Source organism: Bolinopsis microptera, chromosome 1, assembly GCF_026151205.1.
Source record: "Bolinopsis microptera isolate Bmic1 chromosome 1, MBARI_Bmic_1.0, whole genome shotgun sequence".
NCBI lineage: Eukaryota > Metazoa > Ctenophora > Tentaculata > Lobata > Bolinopsidae > Bolinopsis > Bolinopsis microptera.
In genome coordinates, this window is record NC_087072.1 from 20,534,459 (window position 1) to 20,557,030 (window position 22,572).

General features: G+C 40.7%; 1 protein-coding gene across 1 annotated transcript in view; it reads left to right on the forward strand.

Moving 5' to 3' along the window:
• Positions 1-22,572, forward strand: part of LOC134824018 (uncharacterized) — a 146,360-nt gene that overhangs the window by 122,948 nt on the left and 840 nt on the right. The window contains exons 70-98 of the mRNA XM_063835711.1: positions 3-191; positions 296-440; positions 682-820; positions 997-1,123; positions 1,287-1,463; positions 1,697-1,825; positions 2,076-2,183; positions 2,380-2,549; positions 2,706-2,832; positions 3,013-3,192; positions 3,344-3,511; positions 3,789-3,950; positions 4,103-4,218; positions 7,136-7,249; positions 14,071-14,191; positions 14,405-14,484; positions 16,255-16,381; positions 16,522-16,673; positions 16,832-18,062; positions 18,202-18,394; positions 18,519-18,745; positions 18,949-19,089; positions 19,235-19,405; positions 19,558-19,707; positions 20,351-20,462; positions 20,604-20,683; positions 20,838-20,998; positions 21,099-21,266; positions 22,323-22,476. Of these exons, the coding sequence (XP_063691781.1) occupies positions 3-191; positions 296-440; positions 682-820; positions 997-1,123; positions 1,287-1,463; positions 1,697-1,825; positions 2,076-2,183; positions 2,380-2,549; positions 2,706-2,832; positions 3,013-3,192; positions 3,344-3,511; positions 3,789-3,950; positions 4,103-4,218; positions 7,136-7,249; positions 14,071-14,191; positions 14,405-14,484; positions 16,255-16,381; positions 16,522-16,673; positions 16,832-18,062; positions 18,202-18,394; positions 18,519-18,745; positions 18,949-19,089; positions 19,235-19,405; positions 19,558-19,707; positions 20,351-20,462; positions 20,604-20,683; positions 20,838-20,998; positions 21,099-21,266; positions 22,323-22,476 (5,319 nt within the window). The remainder of the gene's footprint in view (positions 1-2; positions 192-295; positions 441-681; positions 821-996; positions 1,124-1,286; positions 1,464-1,696; positions 1,826-2,075; positions 2,184-2,379; positions 2,550-2,705; positions 2,833-3,012; positions 3,193-3,343; positions 3,512-3,788; positions 3,951-4,102; positions 4,219-7,135; positions 7,250-14,070; positions 14,192-14,404; positions 14,485-16,254; positions 16,382-16,521; positions 16,674-16,831; positions 18,063-18,201; positions 18,395-18,518; positions 18,746-18,948; positions 19,090-19,234; positions 19,406-19,557; positions 19,708-20,350; positions 20,463-20,603; positions 20,684-20,837; positions 20,999-21,098; positions 21,267-22,322; positions 22,477-22,572) is intronic.

Consider the following 22,572-nt stretch of genomic DNA (forward strand, 5'->3'; position numbering starts at 1 on the left):
AGAACATTCGAAGTGACGTTGGGGACCACGGTCAGGACGTAACTGACGTGTGCTCCAAGGGTCACGAGGTCCTCTCTACCAGTAAGAACACAGACAAGGTCTCTGCAAGACTCAGGGATCTTACTGATGCGTGGCAGGAGTTAAATGATGTTGCCAGGGACAGACACATCCTGCTTCAGAACGCGCTTCAGGTTCGAACTTAAGTTTAAAACCAATTTTTCTGACTGTTTTTCTGTATTCGTAATTATGAAAATAGCCATCCAGATGATATTCCATACAAATGCATTACTTGCAGATGCTTCAAAAAGCTGGAGAGTCGGAGACTGATTCGCTGTATAACTGGGTAAAGGAGGTATCAGATAACCTGGGTCCCTCTGCCCTCCCTCCCAACTTCACCTCGGAAGATTTACAAGAGATGGCTGTTCATGTTCAGGGAATCAGTAAGTAACGTGTTTTCATCATACTTACTAGAATTTATAAAGGTTAACACAGCTTTAATTAAATTCGCCGGGAAATTTTTATTAAACGATCGCCCACGCATCTTGGCGCGTCGAAACTTCTAGTTCTATTTTGAAACCCCTTATTTTGGTACCATATTAAATAATATTATATCGTTTCATGCTCCTATTAAAAAGTAACGTCATGTCTACAATTAGTTTTTTTCATAATTCTGTAATTTAGGAGCGAGCACAGATCAGAAACTGGAGGAGCTAAATGCACATATAAACATGATGAAGGGTAAAGGGCCTCTCAAGGGTAAGACAAAACGTCTGGAACAATCCTTGACGCACACTTTGAAGAAGCTAGCCGACCAGGAAGCGTAAGTTTCTGATCAATATTATTTCTCCTGCCGTTTAAATTAAAGAGACAGCAAATTTGAGTTTTTTAATAATTGACAGGACGTCTTGACAAATAGAGCAAGACAGTTTGTTCAACATTACGATTCATGATCTCTAGGAAATAATAGGTTACCAACTAACAAAATTTGTTACCCAGGTATCTGCGAGACCACCAGGAGATACAGGTGCAGCTGGATAACCTGAAGGAACTGCAGTCTTGGCTGGACCAGAGTCAGGCTATTGTTGAGGAGCTCAGCTCACTAGACTCCATGGAGCCTGATCAGGTTGGTGGCTGATTCTTCAGTTAGTTGCAAAGTGTACGACCTCCTTGGACAGCCATATTAAACCATCCCATATTTGTATTCTACGAAATCAGAACAGTCTCCATAACATTGGTAAAGGCCAGTTTGCTCTTCTTTGTAACAACTTGACAATCCCTCTGTGCAGGTGAGGACAGCAGTGGAGTGTTACGAGCAGCTGAAATCAGACCTAGACATACACATAAAGGACATGGACTCTCTGTCCGGTATACCCCCGGAGTGTATACCCTGCAACTACCGGAGTGCTCTGAAGGAGGTGCTGGAGCAGTGGGAGGAGCTCGTCCAGGATGTCAACGACAAACAGGTGCCATACCTCCAGCTCCATCATACCAAGGACTTGTTTTATTCTAAATGAAAAATAGTGTACACAAACTTTCGCTTTTGAAACGTTTTGGCGCTATAATCAATATATTAATATCATTAAATATTTCAACAAAAAAAGGCGATTGACGTCATTGATGATAATACAGATAATAGAGCGCCTCAAAATTGTGTCACATGATACGTAATCCGCTTATTTTACCATATCTTATTCAGGTTGATATGGGTGAACTGAGTGGAGCTCTCTACTCGTTTGACGACAGTCTACCTTATCTTATATCAGTAAAGGACGACCTTACGGTGAAAGTATCAACCATCTCATCTGAAAACTTCAACATTGACGAGGTGCGTGCTTAAACGTTGACGTATTAAAGTATTAAGTATATTAAGCTTCACTTATGTTACAGCTACGAATAAACAATGTTAAGGTTGAAACAGAAGGATTAGATCTCATGTAGTAAGTAGTTCGTCCAGGAAGGGGAGTTTGTCTTGTATCAAATATGCAAACTTTTTCGTTGATGTCTGGAATGTCGATGCACTGCAAGTGCAAACACAGAAACAGTAGAACTATATTTAAATCGTGCTTATCCTGCAGATATCGATGAAGCTGCAGCAACACAAACTGATATCTCGAGAGATAACCAAACTGGTGAACTCTGAACCCTCTAGGAATCTAGAGAGAATACTTAACAGTGTCAACAAAGTAAGCATTCCTTAGCAATTTAAAACCTTTATTGTTACATAATTAGCTCCTGAACTCTGAACAGTTAAACTAGATATCTACATGATTCTACATGTCCTACCAGAGTGGTTTGAACTCTGAACACAAATAACACTCATTATATTACACGTGACCATTAAAAGCCATAACGTCGGATGAATAACCTCTGATATCTTAGATTCTGGGGTGCGACAACGTGTTCTCACAAGAGATAGCCACGTTCCGTGCACAATGGGAGATGTTTGTTGACACAGTTAATGATCAGAGGAACTCTCTCACAGAGGAGAAGTTGGAGTGGAAACAGTTCAACGATAGCTGCTCTTCTAAGATGACCTGGATTAAGGAAAGGTAAATACTTTAATAACGAGAACTTGAGGTCCTTCTGGAGTTTCAGATTTTGTACTTTATGTATTTGATAGCGCTCAATCATTTAACTTGTGATACTTTTATAACATCATAGTATCTACAACTGACAATTCTCTCTAAATATTTGAATCATCCCAGACAACTAGAAGTGGATGATATAATCCGAGAGTGCGAGGGTGGTGGTAACGAGAACCTTCATCAGAATATGGAGACCCTTAGAGTTTTATCTAAATCTTTTGGCCTCTACGAGGAACAGATTCAACAGGTATACTGTTAAAACACTTTCATTATTGGTTTTCAAGTTTCAAGTATTGTACAAGTAAAAAGTAAAGAAACTAATCGAAATTGAGAATGATACAAAAATCAGAAGTTGTAAATCAGCCTTACGCCTCTCAGTTTAATTGAAGAGTTTTCCTCCTCCTCACTACCCAACAACCCACATCAGGTATCTGAAAATTCACACAAGTTTACCAAGAGCATGGAGTCACAGTTGGAGAACCTAAAGAAAGCCTGGTTACAACTGGGAGACAAGATGGAACAGGCTAACAACCTTCTGGATTGTTCTTACAATTCTGATAACTTCTCACAGTCCCTCCAGTCCCTCTTCCAGTGGCTCGGTGATACGGTCAGTGTTACTATTGTGAACCTCATTTTACTCTCAAGGGAATTAATCCTTCCTAATTGCGATTTTTATACTCTTAATTTTGTTTTGTGTCATTCAAAAAACTCCTTATTAGGAATTTTCATAAAATTATCTTGACACCACCTTTTTGCAGGAGCAATTACCGGTACTTTCTTCCATCATACCGAAGGACCTGGAACTGTTAGACAAGGACACAGAGTCCCTGAAACAGCTGTTTACTGAGCTAGAGAAACACGCTGAGAAAGTGGAGGAGCTAGTTGAGATGGATACCGGGACTAGTGAAAAGTTTCTTGTGGACCAGGTTTTACTGAAGTTTCTTACTTCCTCGGCTAGATCATATTAAAATGATTCCAATTTCCAATCACAACCGTCGGGAATTTACTGCACACAATCTGTTTAACCACATGGTTGATTTAAGCTAATGCCAACCACCTGGAAAACAGTTTATGTCCATTAGACGAGTGTCGCATCGTTTTTTTACGCAAGTTATCGAACAGTTCCAACTAAGGTACCCTTCCCACCCTTCCCAACATTAGATTTGAAGTATCGTGACGTACTTTGACGTATCATGATTACAGGTGGAGTTGTTGGAGCAGAGGTGGAATAATATATGTGATATAGCGGCCGCCAGAGAAGAGGAGATGAAAGCTATCAGGACCCAACTGGAGGGTTATGAGGCGGAGTTCGGCCGGGTTCAGACCTGGCTTGATACCCAGGAGAACAAACTCACCTCCATGCGGGTTTGTAACTTTTCTACATCTTATCTGCAAGTTCCAGTTGCCCTGTGAGGCCAACTATAAAGTGAGAAGTGATTTATTTCATAATCTAAGGAAGCGTAACTGATTTACAAACAATAAAATTGTTGAGAATAACAGTCAATGTACCAAATCAGGGGCAGGTTAGCAGCGAATCTATGTTGGAACAGCATCTTGGTGACCTGGATGAGTTTTTGAAGCTAGAGACCTTCGCTCAGGCTGAGTTGATGGGTCTCCGAGAGGCTGCTAAACGGTACTTTAGACTTTACTTACTTTTGTAGTTGTACAATATCAAACCTTATACATTTCACTCTGATATTTTACCTCATAATATTTTAACTTCATCGCGCATCCTCGAGAGACTGATAATTGTTAAACCGTACTAAACACCACGACATCAACTTTAACACGACTTTCCGCGAAAACTGTGAGAGATATACTATTGAAACTTTTTTTGGTTGGGTCGAATGCTTTTTTGGCCAGTCCTAATATAATGCCTTATATGTATTATCATGTATTCTCATGTATTCTCATGTTATAAACCTACAAAATTGTCAAATAAAATCCATATTTTTACCGTACGGAGCTAGATAATGAAGAGAAATTATAACATAACTGATTTTAAATATTTCCCCGAATAAAGCTTTCCACTTCTTGCATAAGGTATTAATATTATATACATTTCAATAGCGATTTATTTGCGTCCCATGGTAGCTGTACTGGCAGGAATCATGATAAGGAAAAGGAAACGTTGTAGAGTAGGTAGGTGAGACAGTGGGAGCAGGCGTGAAAACAGATTCTGCAGGATGAGACATGCGGGATGCTGGCTGGTTCATGGAGAAGGCACTGGGAAGTAATCTGGAACTGGAAAGAGAGGAGCCAGCGAAGTTCAGAGGCTTCACGAAAGGTAGAGGCTTAACAAAAATGGGTCCTCCAACGCTACTGTTGTGGAAGTAATTCGAAGCCTGACCGCTTTCATGAACAAAATGTGATTTCTTTTCAATATCGTTCCGCTGATACAGTTTTTTTCCGGTATGACACCGCCGATGTTTAAGCAGGTCTGATTTTTGTCTTGCACTGTAGGAACATTCAGAGCATTTATACGGTTTTTCACCGGTATGAATCCGCTGGTGTATAACCAGGTATGATTTTAGCCTTGCACTGTAGGAACATTCAGAGCATTTATACGGTTTTTCACCGGTATGAGTCCGCTGATGTTTAAGCAGGTTTGATTTTTGGCTTGCACTGTAGGAACAATCAGAGCATTTATACGGTTTTTCACCGGCATGAGTCATCTGATGGCAAACCAGAGATAATTTGTGGTTTGCACTGTAGGAACATTCAGAGCATTTATACGGTTTTTCACCGGTATGAGTCCGCTGATGTTTATGCAGGTTTGATTTTTGGCTTGCACTGTAGGAACATTCAGAGCATTTATACGGTTTTTCACCGGTATGAGTCAGCCGATGTTTAAGCAAGTTTGATTTTCGGCTTGCGGTGTAGGAACATTCAGAGCATTTATACGGTTTTTCACCGGTATGAGTCATCTGATGGCAAACCAGAGATAATTTGTGGTTTGCACTGTAGGAACATTCAGAGCATTTATACGGTTTTTCACCGGTATGAGTCCGCTGATGTTTATGCAGGTTTGATTTTTGGCTTGCACTGTAGGAACATTCAGAGCATTTATACGGTTTTTCACCGGTATGAGTCCGCCGATGTTTAAGCAAGTTTGATTTTCGGCTTGCGCTGTAGGAACATTCAGAGCATTTATACGGTTTTTCACCGGTATGCATTTGCAGTTGCTGATGCGAAACTAAAGCTGTTTTTTGGCTTGCACTAATGTAAGCATTTTCGCTGGTATGAACCCATAATTGGTGTCGAACTAATACTGATTCCTGATTGGGACAATCCAACTGAGAAACAGAATTCGAATACACTTCTGCTTTAATAAGAAACTTGTCTTCCTCCTTTTTAATCTCTGTCTTGATCAATTCTGGTGGAATACTTTCTTCTTCCATCTTCATCTCATCTTTAAAGTCTGGTACATTTTGCTGCTCCATTTCACTAGAAAGTTAAAGAATTGACTAAAGTTGCCGTTTAACAATCGTCACTAGAAAACAAAATGAATATAAGTTCCAGATATCTCCTCTGTACTATAAAACAAAATGAATATAAGTTCCAGATATCTCCTCTGTGTGGGTTTTTGAGTTTTTGAGGATGTAAGTATTAGGCGAGGTATCAGATCTTATACTCCGGAGAGAGGGTACGTCTGTTGATTTTAGTTCAAAAGGGGACAAGTTAGACTAGTTTATTTACAAAGACGAGTTGGATCAAAATAAGGACAAAGTCAAAATTATCTTTTACTAGATTATGTTCACACAAAATAGTACTGTATTGCACTAAGCTTTTTGGGTCAGAACACGCCATTAAATAGATTTCTACATTCCACGTTCTTCGCGCTAAAACATGCTGTATTAAGCGTCCAATTAAGAACAATGTCAAAGAAATCATTCTTTCATTCATGTATGTATCTTCACGCGATCTGATAACCTTCATAAATCTAAATTTTTAAGGGAAAAAAACAAGATTTTAAATACGTAGTGTTAAAGTATAAGTAACACTGAAGATATAAAATAAACGAAGAAGGTTACCAAATTGGATACAGGTTCGACTTAAGGTTAACAAGGTATTTCTGATAATGCTGATATGTTTCTGCTATGAACAGATTTCTGTTATGAAACCTGTTATGAAATCTGTTATAACAGATTTCTGTTATGAACCAAACTAAAGCTCTATTATGAGTGTGAACTGTGAGTGAGAGCTTTGCTTACCACCAAATTAATGCGGTATTATTCTATGAGTTCGAAACAAAGGCAGCACATCTTACCAAGGTAACGCGTGATGTAAAAAGAGGATCATAGCGTAACCGAGTGTAGCTGTGTTCAGCTTGGCGTTACGTTGTAATTATGTAGTTGAGTGTATGTACAGTAATTATGTAATTAAGTGTAATAATCTTAACAAAGCATGCCTTGAGAAAGGTTTAGTGTGCATATAAGATTCATGTCAGTTTGTTCACAAATGATATGCATGTGCAGTAAGGATTGCTCTCGTGCAGGCAACATCAGGTTAAGGTTTATCTACCTATGTTACAAAGCACACCTCCCCAGGTTACACGGAGACAGTCTACCCCACAAAGTGAGCAGTGCACTGAACAAGAACTCACAGCGATGGAACACCTTGTGCCAACAAGCCAAGTCTACTAAAGTTAACCTCCAACAACGGTCAGTTCAAAACTAACAAATTCTTATTCATGTAAACTCTAATTGATATTCCAGATATTATGTTGACTGAGTAATTTTCAGCTTGAGAAGCAAGATCGAAAGGAAATCACGGCACGTGCGTATTCGCAATTTTTTTAAAAATCTGAGGAAATTTGCGCATTCTCCTTTAAATCCGAAGGCCAAATATCACGTTCTTTATAAAATTATAAGTATATGGAACCAATCACATCCACAGCCTTCCGAATGTAGGTACGGACTTCAGAAGACCGAAAAATATTTTCGGCTCATAATGATCAAAATAGCATGAAATATGAACAAAAGTAGTTTCAGGAAAAACTTCCAAAATCGTATATCGAGAGGTAGGTACGGACTTCAGAAAACCGAAAAAATGTGTTAGGATCATAATGATCAGGGTAGCACTTTCACAAGCATTTCTTAACCCACTCGGCTGCTGACGTAGCATTGTTAGCCAAAAACTTCCCAATTTCCCTAAAACTTAGACATAAAAACTTACGTAGACCACTAGACATAAGTTTACCACTAGACATAAAGTTAACCACTAGACACCCTAATCAATGTCTGGAAAACTGCAAACATTCAGAAGACTATACATAGAGGCCCTCTTATGAACAAAGGCAAAGATGAGGAAATAATACAAGGATAATACAAAGATAATACTAGGATAATACAAGATAATACAAGGACAATACAAGGATACAAGGATTCAAAAGTGATGATTACTTTATTGAGTACACAATAGTTGTAATTCTGAAATAATTTAAGTTACACAATTCTAATTATTTACAAATGTGTAGGAATAATTTAGAAATGTTTTATAATACGAACACAATATGGAGAAAAACTCATGAGGGTTCAGGGTATTGCCTCACGTTGTAGGCACATACGAGTGTGCGGCTGTATATCGTGACTTTCACCCCGACACCATCAAGTGAAACGACGATGGTGGTCACAACCTGATATAATGAGGGTGAAGGAAATATTTCTACGAACATAGTGATAGTGAAAACTTATAATACAAAGGATGCCACAATGCTGGCAACATGCCACCACCTCTAAGTCGCCCACAAAAAGCCACTGAGCTGCAAAATTTTGCCACTACTCGATAGAATTAAAGATGTTAAGTGATTTAAACCTCATTCTGTCCGATAACCATAATGATAATATGCCATAGGACTACTTGTTCCACGTGCCTAAGAAAACTTGTTCGCTTGAAGAACCGTGGAAATTTCTTCGAATTCGCTGCGATTTTCGAGATTTTCGCCGCGATTTTGGCTGTCGCGGCGCCGCGATTTTTGGCCTTAGTAATCGCTAATTTCTTTTGTCCTTGTTGAGAAGTGAAACTGTCGTATAGAATACGACAATTGATGGACTATAACATGACTATTTTGTTGTTTCACTATCCGTGATGACTCTAGTTTAGGAGTTATTTAAGACTGTATATTATATATAGGATAGTGGATTACAATAAGTCACCTAAGTGATGGCAAGTACTCTGGCCACTTGTTCCTTTTCCTGGCTATTTTCCTGAATATAGAATATACATTTGGCAGGTAATAAATGTGACCTTTTGTGCCCTTACGCTCCGAATTTGAACAACATTTTGCATTTTTATGTACTCTGTACTCACTTTCGCAAATGTCTGAGAACAGTTTGACAGTTGCGGCATATTTAATTCTTATCGGATTTTTTCTTGCCCTTAGCCTCGTTGGTTCTTTTGCGATAGTCAAAACGCGACAACTAGCGCTGGATGGCGACAACTAGCGCTATCCAGCGCTAGTTGTCGCCATCCAGCGCTAGTTGTCGCTATCCAGCGCTGGATAACGCTGGCCAGCGCTAAATATATTTGTTCGATAATTGTCGCTATCCAGCGCTAGTTGTCGCCATCCAGCGCTAGTTGTCGCCATCCAGCGCTGGTTGTCGCTATCCAGCGCTAGTTGTCGCTGGCTATGCGACACTGTCGCACGCGATAGTTTGCGATGGCCAGCGCAACTGGCCATCGCAGAAAACAGTTCGATAACTAGCGCGCTGGCCAGCGCTGGCTAGCGCTGGATAGCGACAACTAGCGCTGGATGGCGACAACTAGCGCTGGCCAGCGCTAGTTGTCGCTATCCAGCGCTAGCCAGCGCTGGCCAGCGCTGGCCAGCGCTATCCAGCGCTAACCAGCGCACAGATCAATTTTTGATAAATTTTCGATAAATTTTCGATAATTGTCGCGACAAATAGCGCTGGATAGCGACAACTAGCGCTGGCCAGCGCTGGCCAGCGCTAAGCAATAGCCAGCGCAAAATTTTTGCGATATTACTCGTCAGCTAGCGCTGGCCAGCGCTAGCCATCGCTAGCCATCGCTAGCCAGCGCTAGCCAGCGCTAGCCAGCGCTGGCCATCGCTGGCCAGCGCAATGTATCAAAATCATATAATTATAATTGCGATATTACTCGTCAGCCAGCGCTAACCAGCGCTAACCAGCGCTGGCCATCGCTAGCCAGCGCTGGCCATCGCTGGCCAGCGCAATGTATCAAAATCATATAATTATAATTGCGATATTACTCGTCAGCCAGCGCTAACCAGCGCTAACCAGCGCTAGCCAGCGCTAGCCATCGCTGGCCAGCGCAATGTATCAAAATCATATAATTATAATTGCGATATTACTCGTCAGCCAGCGCTAGCCAGCGCTGGCCATCGATAGCCAGCGCTGGCCAGCGCAATGTATCAAAATCATATACTTGCGATATTACTCGTCAGCCAGCGCTAGCCAGCGCTAGCCAGCGCTGGCCAGCGCAATGTATCAAAATCATATAATTATAATTGCGATATTACTCGTCAGCCAGCGCTAGCCAGCGCTGGCCATCGATAGCCAGCGCAAAATGTTTGCGATATTACTCGTCAGCTAGCGCTGGCCAGCGTAATGTATCAAAATCATATAATTGCGATATTACTCGGCAGCCAGCGCTGGCCATCGATAGCCAGTGCAAAATGTTTGCGATATTATTATTACTCGTCAGCTAGCGCTGGCCAGCGCTAGCTAGCGCTAGCCAGCGCTGGCCATCACTGGCCAGCGCAATGCATCAAAATCATATATTTGCAATATTACTCGTCAACCAGCGCTAGGTAGTGCAAGTTATAAAAATCAAATATTTGCGATATTAATCGATGGCTAGCGCTGGTTAGTGCTGCCCAGTGCAATATACCAAAATCAAATATTAGCGATATTATTTATCGTCAGCTGACGCTGACTGACCAGCGCAATATATTTGCGCTTAACGCGGGTGATACTCGTAAAATTGGAAATATTTTTTCAAATCCAAGTCCAACTCGGTGCGCATTTATATGTAAAGGAACGGTTATAAACCTACATCTACAATCGTCTGCTAGCGTTGGCTTACTAGCTGGGCGGAGCTCAACTTACTGGGCGGCGCTCAGCCTGTCATTCCGCGGGATCTCTATTATATGTTTATCTCTATTCTATGTTTATAAACATAGTAGCCTGCGGTCCCCAGTATGTGGCTCAGTATGCAGTATGCAATACACCGCTATATTAGCAGACTTTACTCAACGCGCTAAATTCTATTACATATATATTATGCGCGGCGCTCTTTTCGATCGTGAATCCTAGTAAGGTCAGGAAACCTTACTGGATGCACAAAATGATCATAGTGCAAATAAACTTCGGCTAACTGCTAACTAAGCAGCAGTTTCTTTGCACTATAGTTAACGGGTGATACTCGTAAAATATTTGTTCCAACTCGGCGCGCGTCCTGGAAGGTTATAAACCTACAACACTATGGTTCTCCTGTGTCGTGCGCGGCGGGTAAGATCATACAACGCGTTGCGTATGACAACAATGTCCTTAATTCTCCTCCAGACCCAGAAAAGCTTACCGGCTGGCCGTGGTACTAGAGGTGGTTGTTTTTCGATGGCACGTGTGTCAGCGCGCGTGACGTAACGTTCACTGCATGATCGCTCGCTCGCTCGCGTGAATTACAATCTGGTATGGAGTCATGACAACGACATTACTTCGCAAAGTTTAAAAGCTGCGATCTTTTATTTAGCCCAAAATCAAACTTTTCGCGATAATTCAAAATCTACATTGTTTTGAATTTGGCTCCTAGGGAGCCTACTTTAGTTTTACGAGACGGACATTTTGTGACATTAAGTGACCGTTGAGCCACACTTCTTGACAAATTTTGTTTAGAATAACGACCCAATCATAAGGTAAAAAGTGTAAGCTGTATTTTAACGGCTAACTTTAGTTCACAGTTCATCTAAGTCATCCAAGTTTGGAGGAATTATACGGCTACTTTTGTGATTCTTTACAGTCTTGAACGATAATACCTTGCTACGTGTCAACTGGGCCCAGGAAACCTTACTGTTAGGGGCCTAACTTCGGAAGTAAAAGAGATAAAAACGTCCGGTTTTCAACAAAATGTCCGTCTCGTAAAACTAAAGTAGGCTCCCTAGGAGCCAAATTCAAAACAATGTAGATTTTGAATTATCGCGAAAAGTTTGATTTTGGGCTAAATAAAAGATCGCAGCTTTTAAACTTTGCGAAGTAATGTCGTTGTCATGACTCCAGATTGTAATTCACGCGAGCGAGCGAGCGATCATGCAGTGAACGTTACGTCACGCGCGCTGACACACGTGCCATCGAAAAACAACCACCTCTAGTACCACGGCCAGCCGGTAAGCTTTTCTGGGTCTGGAGGAGAATTAAGGACATTGTTGTCATACGCAACGCGTTGTATGATCTTACCCGCCGCGCACGACACAGGAGAACCATAGTGTTGTAGGTTTATAACCTTCCAGGACGCGCGCCGAGTTGGAACAAATATTTTACGAGTATCACCCGTTAACTATAGTGCAAAGAAACTGCTGCTTAGTTAGCAGTTAGCCGAAGTTTATTTGCACTATGATCATTTTGTGCATCCAGTAAGGTTTCCTGACCTTACTGCTTACTAGGATTCACGATCGAAAAGAGCGCCGCGCATAATATATATGTAATAGAATTTAGCGCGTTGAGTAAAGTCTGCTAATATAGCGGTGTATTGCATACTGCATACTGAGCCACATACTGGGGACCGCAGGCTACTATGTTTATAAACATAGAATAGAGATAAACATATAATAGAGATCCCGCGGAATGACAGGCTGAGCGCCGCCCAGTAAGTTGAGCTCCGCCCAGCTAGTAAGCCAACGCTAGCAGACGATTGTAGATGTAGGTTTATAACCGTTCCTTTACATATAAATGCGCACCGAGTTGGACTTGGATTTGAAAAAATATTTCCAATTTTACGAGTATCACCCGCGTTAAGCGCAAATATATTGCGCTGGTCAGTCAGCGTCAGCTGACGATAAATAATATCGCTAATATTTGATTTTGGTATATTGCACTGGGCAGCACTAACCAGCGCTAGCCATCGATTAATATCGCAAATATTTGATTTTTATAACTTGCACTACCTAGCGCTGGTTGACGAGTAATATTGCAAATATATGATTTTGATGCATTGCGCTGGCCAGTGATGGCCAGCGCTGGCTAGCGCTAGCTAGCGCTGGCCAGCGCTAGCTGACGAGTAATAATAATATCGCAAACATTTTGCACTGGCTATCGATGGCCAGCGCTGGCTGCCGAGTAATATCGCAATTATATGATTTTGATACATTACGCTGGCCAGCGCTAGCTGACGAGTAATATCGCAAACATTTTGCGCTGGCTATCGATGGCCAGCGCTGGCTAGCGCTGGCTGACGAGTAATATCGCAATTATAATTATAATTATATGATTTTGATACATTGCGCTGGCCAGCGATGGCCAGCGCTGGCTAGCGCTGGCTAGCGCTGGCTAGCGCTGGCTAGCGCTGGCTAGCGCTGGTTAGCGCTGGTTAGCGCTGGCTGACGAGTAATATCGCAAGTATATGATTTTGATACATTGCGCTGGCCAGCGCTGGCCAGCGCTGGCTAGCGCTGGCTATCGATGGCCAGCGCTGGCTAGCGCTGGCTGACGAGTAATATCGCAAAAATTTTTCGCTGGCTATTGCTTAGCGCTGGCCAGCGCTGGCCAGCGCTAGTTGTCGCTATCCAGCGCTATTTGTCGCGACAATTATCGAAAATTTATCGAAAATTTATCAAAAATTGATCTGTGCGCTGGTTAGCGCTGGATAGCGCTGGCCAGCGCTGGCCAGCGCTGGCCAGCGCTGGCTAGCGCTGGATAGCGACAACTAGCGCTGGCCAGCGCTAGTTGTCGCCATCCAGCGCTAGTTGTCGCTAGCCAGCGCTGGCCAGCGCGCTAGTTATCGAACTGTTTTCTGCGATGGCCAGTTGCGCTGGCCATCGCAAACTATCGCGTGCGACAGTGTCGCATAGCCAGCGACAACTAGCGCTGGATAGCGACAACCAGCGCTGGATGGCGACAACTAGCGCTGGATGGCGACAACTAGCGCTGGATAGCGACAATTATCGAACAAATATATTTAGCGCTGGCCAGCGTTATCCAGCGCTGGATAGCGACAACTAGCGCTGGATGGCGACAACTAGCGCTGGATAGCGCTAGTTGTCGCCATCCAGCGCTAGTTGTCGCGTTTTGACTATCGCAAAAGAACCGCCTCGTTTACTTCATTGCTAACAGGTTTAACTTCAAAATACTTAACGAGCTGATGATTCAATGTTTAATTTTAAGCTGCAAACTGAGCATCCATCAGAGGTTGTTTTGAGTCCATGTCATGCATGCGACAATCACGAATATACGTATTTTGACTTCTGATAAAAATATAAACTATGTTAAAATAATGCGACGTCCTACTTCAGATTGAGACTGGTCTTAAGACACAGGTCTGATTTGGACGATGTAATAAAATCTCTGAACGAGCAGCTAGCTGACGTAGAGATACATCTCAGCTACACTGAGCAACTCACTGACACCAAAGAGGTGGGTTTCAGTACTTTAAGGAGTAAATTATTTGATTAATTGATAATATGTTAATTTGATTACTTAATCTAAGACGTGATGAGAATTAATATGAAATTAGGTTCACGTTGCTAATACAGCAGGAACTTTGCTCTTTTGATCTTATTTTCCTGAATATTAATGTAGAAATATGATGAAAATGGATATGATCGTTTATCAAGCCTGTAATCACAGGTATTGATCGAGAAGGAGAAATTCATCGAGAAGACGATAGCAATCCTAGTAAATGTTGAAGAAGATTATGACTCTTTACAGTAAGTTATAATATTGTCTGTTAATATGTTCAGTTGTTTTGAGAGTATACTGTTAACAATATTTGACTCGCTTAAATTGTCTGATGAATAGTAAACAGTGAAAGTCAAATCAGGATTAAAAATAGTTTAATCAACTGTATTATTAATGAATAATTTATCAAAATTCGTTCTGACTCACGAGTCCTTAGATTATAACCATTGAAGTGTTGTCAAATAATGGTTGAGATTTTGTCTGAAATCTTCTGGCTTCATTTGATTTCTAATTAAGGCACAAATAAAATTGAGAACGGGTTATTGTTATTTTGAACGATCTCAAGAGGCTAAATGTAATGGTTACAGAAGTCTTATTTTATACCACTATCGGTCATAATCCATTTACATAGTGTTACTTTTAAATTAGCTTTTAAACTATCATCGTGTGCATTGTGCATCGCGGTCATTGTTCATAGAAATACATTTTAGTTTCTGCTCCAGAGTCGAGCTCTCCCGGTGGATTTTTGTATCACTATCAGTTTTTACCATGTATTTCAACTACCTTCTGAAGATGACCTTTCCCACGGTTCTTTGAAGTTTTCTTTTTGACTTTTTAATCATACTTTCCACTCGTGCTCGTCTACTTTTAAGGTCAGCGAACATGTTTTCTAGTCCTGGAATCTCTTCAAACCCAATCCTTCCGCTCTTCACATCAAAGCATGTAATCTTCTTTCCCTCTCCCATCTCAGTTTGAGCTAACAGGTCTGCTATCCTGCTCTCTTTTAGATAAACTACTTTTCCTCCCTTTTGTACTGCGATGTCGTTTTCTAGAGATTCCTCTTCAACTTCCCTCTTGTCGAAGGAGAATTTGATTTCTTTTTCCCCTGGATTATCAGTAATTGGAAGATTCAATGTCCGATGTTTTCGTTCATTTTCTAACGACTCGCCAACACCATCCTTCTTGTCATAATACAATAACACTTCCTCGTCTGGATTATCAGGGATTATTAGCATTGATAAGCGTCCTTCTCGTTCTTCTTCTAGAGCTTCACCTTCATCACCTCTCTTGTTGAAAAAGATGATGTGCCCTCCATCTTTTGTTCTGAGATCGGCTATCACATCTACAGAGTCGTCTAGAAATCCACCATATTCATCCCTCTTGTTGAAGAAGACTATGGTTCCTTCTTCATTTGGAAAAACCCCAGGAAATTGTAAATAATTTGATGGGTGTCGTCCTTGTTCCTCATCCGAAAAGCCGCTCCTTACACTTCCCGTGTTACCGTACTTAAAACTCTGGACGGAGAGGACCACCATTGCGATTAATTCAAAAACATGTGTCATCGTAAGCTTAACCTGCAAAATAAACTTAAGAACTAAGTGAGTAAGCAGTGAGCAACTTGGTAAAACCAAATTGTTTTAAAGGTATTAGCATTACTTCATTCCTTATATATTACATGGGCGAGACAGCTGGTAATAATGGAATTTATTCAATTCCATTATTGTTTGACTAAAATTGTTTGAATATGTGTAAAAGTACAACATTAATTTTGATATAGCCGCGAAATCTTAAGGTTTAAATATCATTTGTTATCGATCTCACTGATTAAAATAGGCCGGTGGTTGCGGACATTACCGTTTAAATTTGGATTAACAGATGTTATCAAATATTGGTGGTTTTTATTGATAATTGAATGAGCAGGAATGTGAATCCTCATGATTTTTAATTTCAAAACCTAATTAATACACCATGTTTTCAACACTTTCTCAACAATATTTTATAATCCTATTCCACCACAGGAAACTGATGCTGAGTTGTCCGATAGAGCTCCAGGAGACCTACACCTCGCATGTTAACAGTATCGAAGATGTGTACAGTAAGATTGTCATGAGGCACAAGGTCGCCGTACAGTCCGTCAGTGATCAGGTTTCAATTTCCTTTAATTTATATGGGTTCTTTATGTAGCGTTTATGTGATTTTATCCACTTGATTTTAACCGGGATTTGTTGACGTTAATTCGTAAAATAACCAGAAATACTAGATCAGTAAGCAATTTCCGTCTCTAGGTGAATATAGTGAACAAGTACGGACAACATCTGGACGACACAACCGGACGGATAGTGTCTCTGTTAATCGAACTCCAGGATAAGATACCCTTCTCTTCTCATCTCGAGGACATCACCTACAATATCGAGTTCTTTAAATCTGCCGTGAACAAGTTTGTTGCAAATACGAGTTTAATATATTTCATAAATTTCTTATCCATTATTCATGAATAGAATAACAAATTTTGAAAGAAATATGAAATCAAAGCTTATGAACAAAATATATTCCAATATTTGTTTCTGGTCTGATTTTACGCTTTTCTGTCCCCAGGTACAAAACACTGAACGCTGAGGTAAGATCGATCCAATCGGACAGCATTGTCGTTCCCTTCTTCAAGACAGATCTCAAGAACGTTAAAGACAGACTCGACTGTCTCGACAAATTTTCCAAACAGATGATGGAGGTCCTTCTGAAGGGTTCTGATATATCTACCGAGTTTAGAGACGGAATTGTCAAAACTAGCTCATTTCTCGATGAGATTTCAAAGGAAGTGGAGACTTCCATTACTCCTTTCATGACTTCAGACACTCCACAAGACCTTCAATCAGCCCTTAACACTATCGTTGAGATCAAACATTGCATGAAAACGAGAGGTAATCTCATTGAAGATATCGAGAACACCTTAAAGAAGTTTGACGAGTACTACAATGTAGATCCGCTAAAAATAGAGTACGAAGAGGTGTGCGGCACCTGGTTTGAAATGCTCAATGAACTTGTCGAAATGGAAACAAGACTATCAACAAGTTTGTCCAGTAAGACCTTCTTCCAGAACCAGCTATCTGGACTGAAAACAACTTTCCAGCAACACCGAGATACTCTAAAGACCCTAGAGGATGTGACCACAGAAGTCAAACTCAGATCCGCTATAGAGACCCTAGAAACACTCCTCAGCACAGAGGAGACTCTGTCACAGGAGATAAATGCAGTTGTCCTTGAGGGAAAGAACATCATCCGCTCTATCGACAACATGGACGATATGAAGAGGATCCAACTAGAGATCCAGTCACTCCAATCCGCGTACAGAGTAATCCAGAACAGTATCTCGATGAAACACAAGAAATACACGGCTATCCTCGGACAACTGGACGAGTACAAGTCACTGATCCAGAGTCACGAGCTCTTCATTGACTCTACTCGGGACATGATGGAGAACCTGTCTAACGTGCTGGATAACTCCGTGATGGAGCACAATAAAGCACAGTTATCTTCCCTGGAGAACTCTATCCTGGATAAGAGACTGGAGCATGATAGGATTGTCAACTTAGCGGAGACTGTTTTACGGTGTCTGGCTAATGAGTCTTATCTGAAGGAAACCACGACTAATCTGAAGATAAGTTGGAATAGGATGAACTGTGCCATGACCGAGGCAGCTACTTCTATTGAGAATAACTCTAAAACTTTGAAGAATTTGTACAATGGAATTGCGATGCTCATGAAGGAGACGTTAGAAAAAAGCAAGATGATTGTTGCTACGACTGAAGTTTCAAGTGATATTGCTATGGTAAGATATGCAATTTGTATCTTCCTCAATCTCTATTTAGCAATTGTCTTGATAATCCCAGTCATCTGTTTTGCAGCTTTCAATTTGTTTTCAACTTTGTCACTTTTCTGAATCCAAAACTCAGTACTGCTTTCTTCAGCTTCGCCAACAACACAGACAAATGAAGATGACGTTGAAAGAGCTGGATGTGTTCGTTTCAACTGTTGAAAGAATAAGACTGGCTGTTGAGAGCTCTCTAGAGCGATGTAGTGACCCCGTCAGGAAGGACTTGACTGATCGTCTCACTGCTTTTAGTGATCTCTGGAGTACAACCAAAACTCGAACTGAAGCCGGTTTGTAATCTGGACACCACGTTGGCCTTGATATGTGCTTATTTAATCCATATTTACATTTTAACAAAACACAACTTTCATTTTATTGGTGTAATTATTAGTTACTGACGATCACATTCCCCAGGATTCCGGGAGATAGATGACCGACTAGGAGGAGTGCGGAGGTACCAGGAGCAGTTGTCAGAGGAGCATGCCTGGTACGCGGCTGCGGAGGAGCGGTACACTGCCATCAAACATTCCGCAGCTGACATGGACCTGGGTCACGTGACCAGTCTGACTAGTGAGGTTAACTTGCACACTGCTACTGTGATGGACCTCAGGGAGAACATTGTTAAGCTCAACTTCGATCAGGTAAACTGGAAGGGGACCAAGTTTTATGATGGATCATTACATGGGTTTCTTGAGCTTTTTCTCCCGTTCAAAGTTTGCACAGTTATGTTTCGTCTAGTTTGGGCCTTATCATTATTAACGTAAATACGTAGATCCCTAATTAACTTAGTAACTTAGTAAATTAGTAACATTCCTAGAGTAAGTTCTAACTTAAACCTCCCCAGACTGTGATAGAAGAGTGCACCTCTCTCATCTCCAACTATGACGAGCTGAAAGGGAGACTGGAGCATCTTGTTTCAGTGTTTGAAGCTGAGAACTCTAAGACTTACAAACTCATCTCTCACATCGACCTAGTTCAACATCAGGTACAATAATACAAAGTAATGAGGCAGGAATATACTTAATTGATAAAAGAGTATGCATCAATAACATCAAATCTTTAAGATGGAGTTGCAAATTTCTAACTGTATGGATTAAGTTCTGCTAGATGATAAAACCTGGATGTTCCAGGTGTACGAGAGAGGAAGGAACCTGGCCTCCCACCAAGCTGTCTCCTCCCACCACGAGACAGTAAAATATCAGGCTGAACAGCTGGAAGGGTTCATGGGTACCCTGGATCACGTTGAGAATGACGTGGTTGATCTCACGAGATCTAACAAAAACTCAAGTCTTCCACAAGAGGTGAGGTGTTTGGATACTGAAAGGGATCCTGTTTCGTCGTGAATCTGAATTCAACTTTTATTTCAGTTGAAATATATTTAAGGACTGTTTGGTCAACCAGGACAATAACAATTAAATAGTCTTAAAAACAATAACAATAACAAATTCTCCAGGTGCAAATAAAGATCCGGCATCTGTCCGAGTCTTGGAACGAGCTGGCTGAGCATGTTTCAGCGAGAGAACAGAGGATAAAACAGATGCTGCAACTTTTACAGCAGTTTGATGACTCCTACAATGACCTGTCCTCTTGGCTTCACGACAAGGTTTCACATTAAATCTAGGTTCATTGTTTTGGCGATGAATCAGAACTTGACATAATGAATATTGTGAGATTTGAAAAGTTTTAATTTGTATTGCATCCAAACATAGCATGTTTTTCAATTTATCTGATATTTGCTCGGAATTTAGTAGTGTTCGCTTCACTAGAGTATCCAGTACGTTACAACGTATGGTATAAATACCTTCGACCACTTAAGCTCGATCATAGAACTTTGTCAAGTATCTCTAGGTGGAGGCATATTTCTCCTGTTACCGATGGCCCACTGCATCAAACCTTGTTGGTAGTGTGTAGTATATCAATAAAACTCCCCATGATTCCTATATGATACAATTGGAGTGATTTTTGGTGGTGTATTGTTATTTTAAGTATGTTATATATCAATAAATCTTCCTATGATTCCTATAAGATTTAATAGAAGTGATATTTTCAAAATGGATTTGTTTTTAGAGATGATCTGATTGTTAGCTGTAGAATTTTTTCACTTCACGTTTTAGAACCGCTCTGTCATGGTTAGTAACTGATACCTGTGTCAGTTGCTATCCATATGGGCGGTATATGGATCATTTCATTTCGTTATTTATTGTTATCAGTGATTTGAATTTAACTAACAACATTCCCATATCCAGAGTAACGTGCTGGTAAACTCGCTGCCGTATGACATAGAGGGTGTTCATTCTCACCATGAACTGCTGGTCAGCGTCAAGTTCACTCTTAGTACCAAGTTCCACGTTATACAAAGTAAGTGATCTAACAACCTAATTGTATCAATTATGTTTTCGAATAATCAGTTCGATTATTCGTCTTTCGACTGTCAAATTTAAATATTTAATTAAGATAATAGAAAATAATTATGTTAATATTCCTCCTCTTCCCCGTCAGTTGTAAAAGAAGTAGGTGATACACTGGTGACCTTGTCTTCAGCTGCTGATGTTGAGCATATCCAGAACAAGCTTCACAAGGTATGTCCAGTGTCCACTGTCCATCTGCTCAGAGTTTATATTTGAAACGTAACCAACACTTCTTTAATTATTTGATTAGTTCCAGTTTATTTCCTCTTTGAAGACTCTGACTAGAAGCAACTTCTCTCACTCTTACCATGTTTTATTTACACAGATAAAACAGAATTATGGGAAGTTGGAACATGACATTGACATAGCGATCGAGCAAGCGAACGAAGCGGCTATTGGTCTTCAGAACTTCAAACACAGAGTTGATAGTATCTCGGAGATGCTGGGAAGATATGAGAAAGTAGTGGAGGATCTGCCTAACTTCGGGTTAGGAGATAAAATAACTTTTACTGATCTGAAATATATGGAAATCAGGGCACGAAATATCATTCGCTTAACGCACTTTTGAAAAACCTTCTTTCCTAAGGGGTGGAGTGGAAGAACTGACAAGTTTTATCGAGTCCCACCTTTCGGAGCTGGATGGTAGCTACGAGGAAGTGGAGAAGCTGCAGTCCCTGGTGAGACGTCTGGAGGATAATATCTGGTCCGGGGAGAACTCTTATCTCAAGAACCTTCTACTCGACATTAATACCAGGTAACTTTGTTGCTGGCTTGTTGCTTTAATGTTGTGCTGGCATCGAAACGATTCGAGAATATTGTGAAATACTACATGGTATCGTTCAATCGACAAAAGGTAAGGAGGATGCTCCCCTTGCTGTACAACATTAAATGAAATGCCTGTCGTTGGTTGGTCACGTACTTGTCTGTTTTAAAGTGGAAAAGTAATATTACTTTTGAAAATGTTAAGAAATGTTGTACAACATGGGGACTATTCTCCCTACTTTTTGTCGATTGAACAAAACCATGTAGATAGTTCATCATTTCACGATATCTTCAGATAGTTTCAATGCCATTACAACAACAAGTTCGTCATTAAAATTACCTGGTATTTATTTCGAACTCATATAAATTGAAAATAAATGTATGAATAGATAGATGCACAACGCCAGGAATATGCTACTGTGCCCTTACTCCGTACATAACTACCTAAGACTCAAAATTCAGCACTTGAGATAATTTAATCAGATAATTAATATCATAGGTTCATAGCAGTTTATATCTCAAACACAGGAAATGTTTTTCAATTTAACCACTATATAGATGGATAGTTAAGGTACCTGCTGTCTAGTCTTGACCGCTGATGGCGGTCAGCTCGACCATTTTAGGTATCAAAAGCTCTTTATATCCTTGCTAAATTGAGAAAACATTTCCTTGTGTTTGAGATAAACTACTATGAACCTAATTTTTCGATGATTAAACTATCTGAAGTGCTGAATTTTGAGTCTTACACACGGAGTATTGGCTCAATAGCGTAATGCTCGCTTGTTTAGATGTTTTATTCCCTTGACTTACGAGGGCTGAAATAACGATACATCTAGGTCTAATTTACATGAGCACGAGAGAATGCTCGTCCTGCTGCACAACATCAAATTACACTTTTCTTAGATTGTGCTTTGCCTTCTATCGTTGTCCATCTGTACTGGGTCATTTAATAGTTTGTAATTTGCTTCATAATCTCCGAAATCTGTAAAATAAGCAAACATCGTAATTTAATTTTTGATCAAAAAATTTGACTGTACTTGGACCACAGGTACAAACGAGTGCGCAGCAAGTTAAAGGGGTCACATGATCACATCCAACAAAGCTCAGTGCTAGCTGACCAGTTCCTGGGGACTATACAGAACGTGATGTCCTGGGTCACTGACATGGCCACTAAGATAGAAGTGGAACTTCCTCCTGATCAGGTTGGTTACATCTGGACCTGACAGTGGTGCTGTAAATATTTCATCTTAACATCACCATAAGAGGCTGGAGCTTATAACCGGCACGCTTATGCGGTC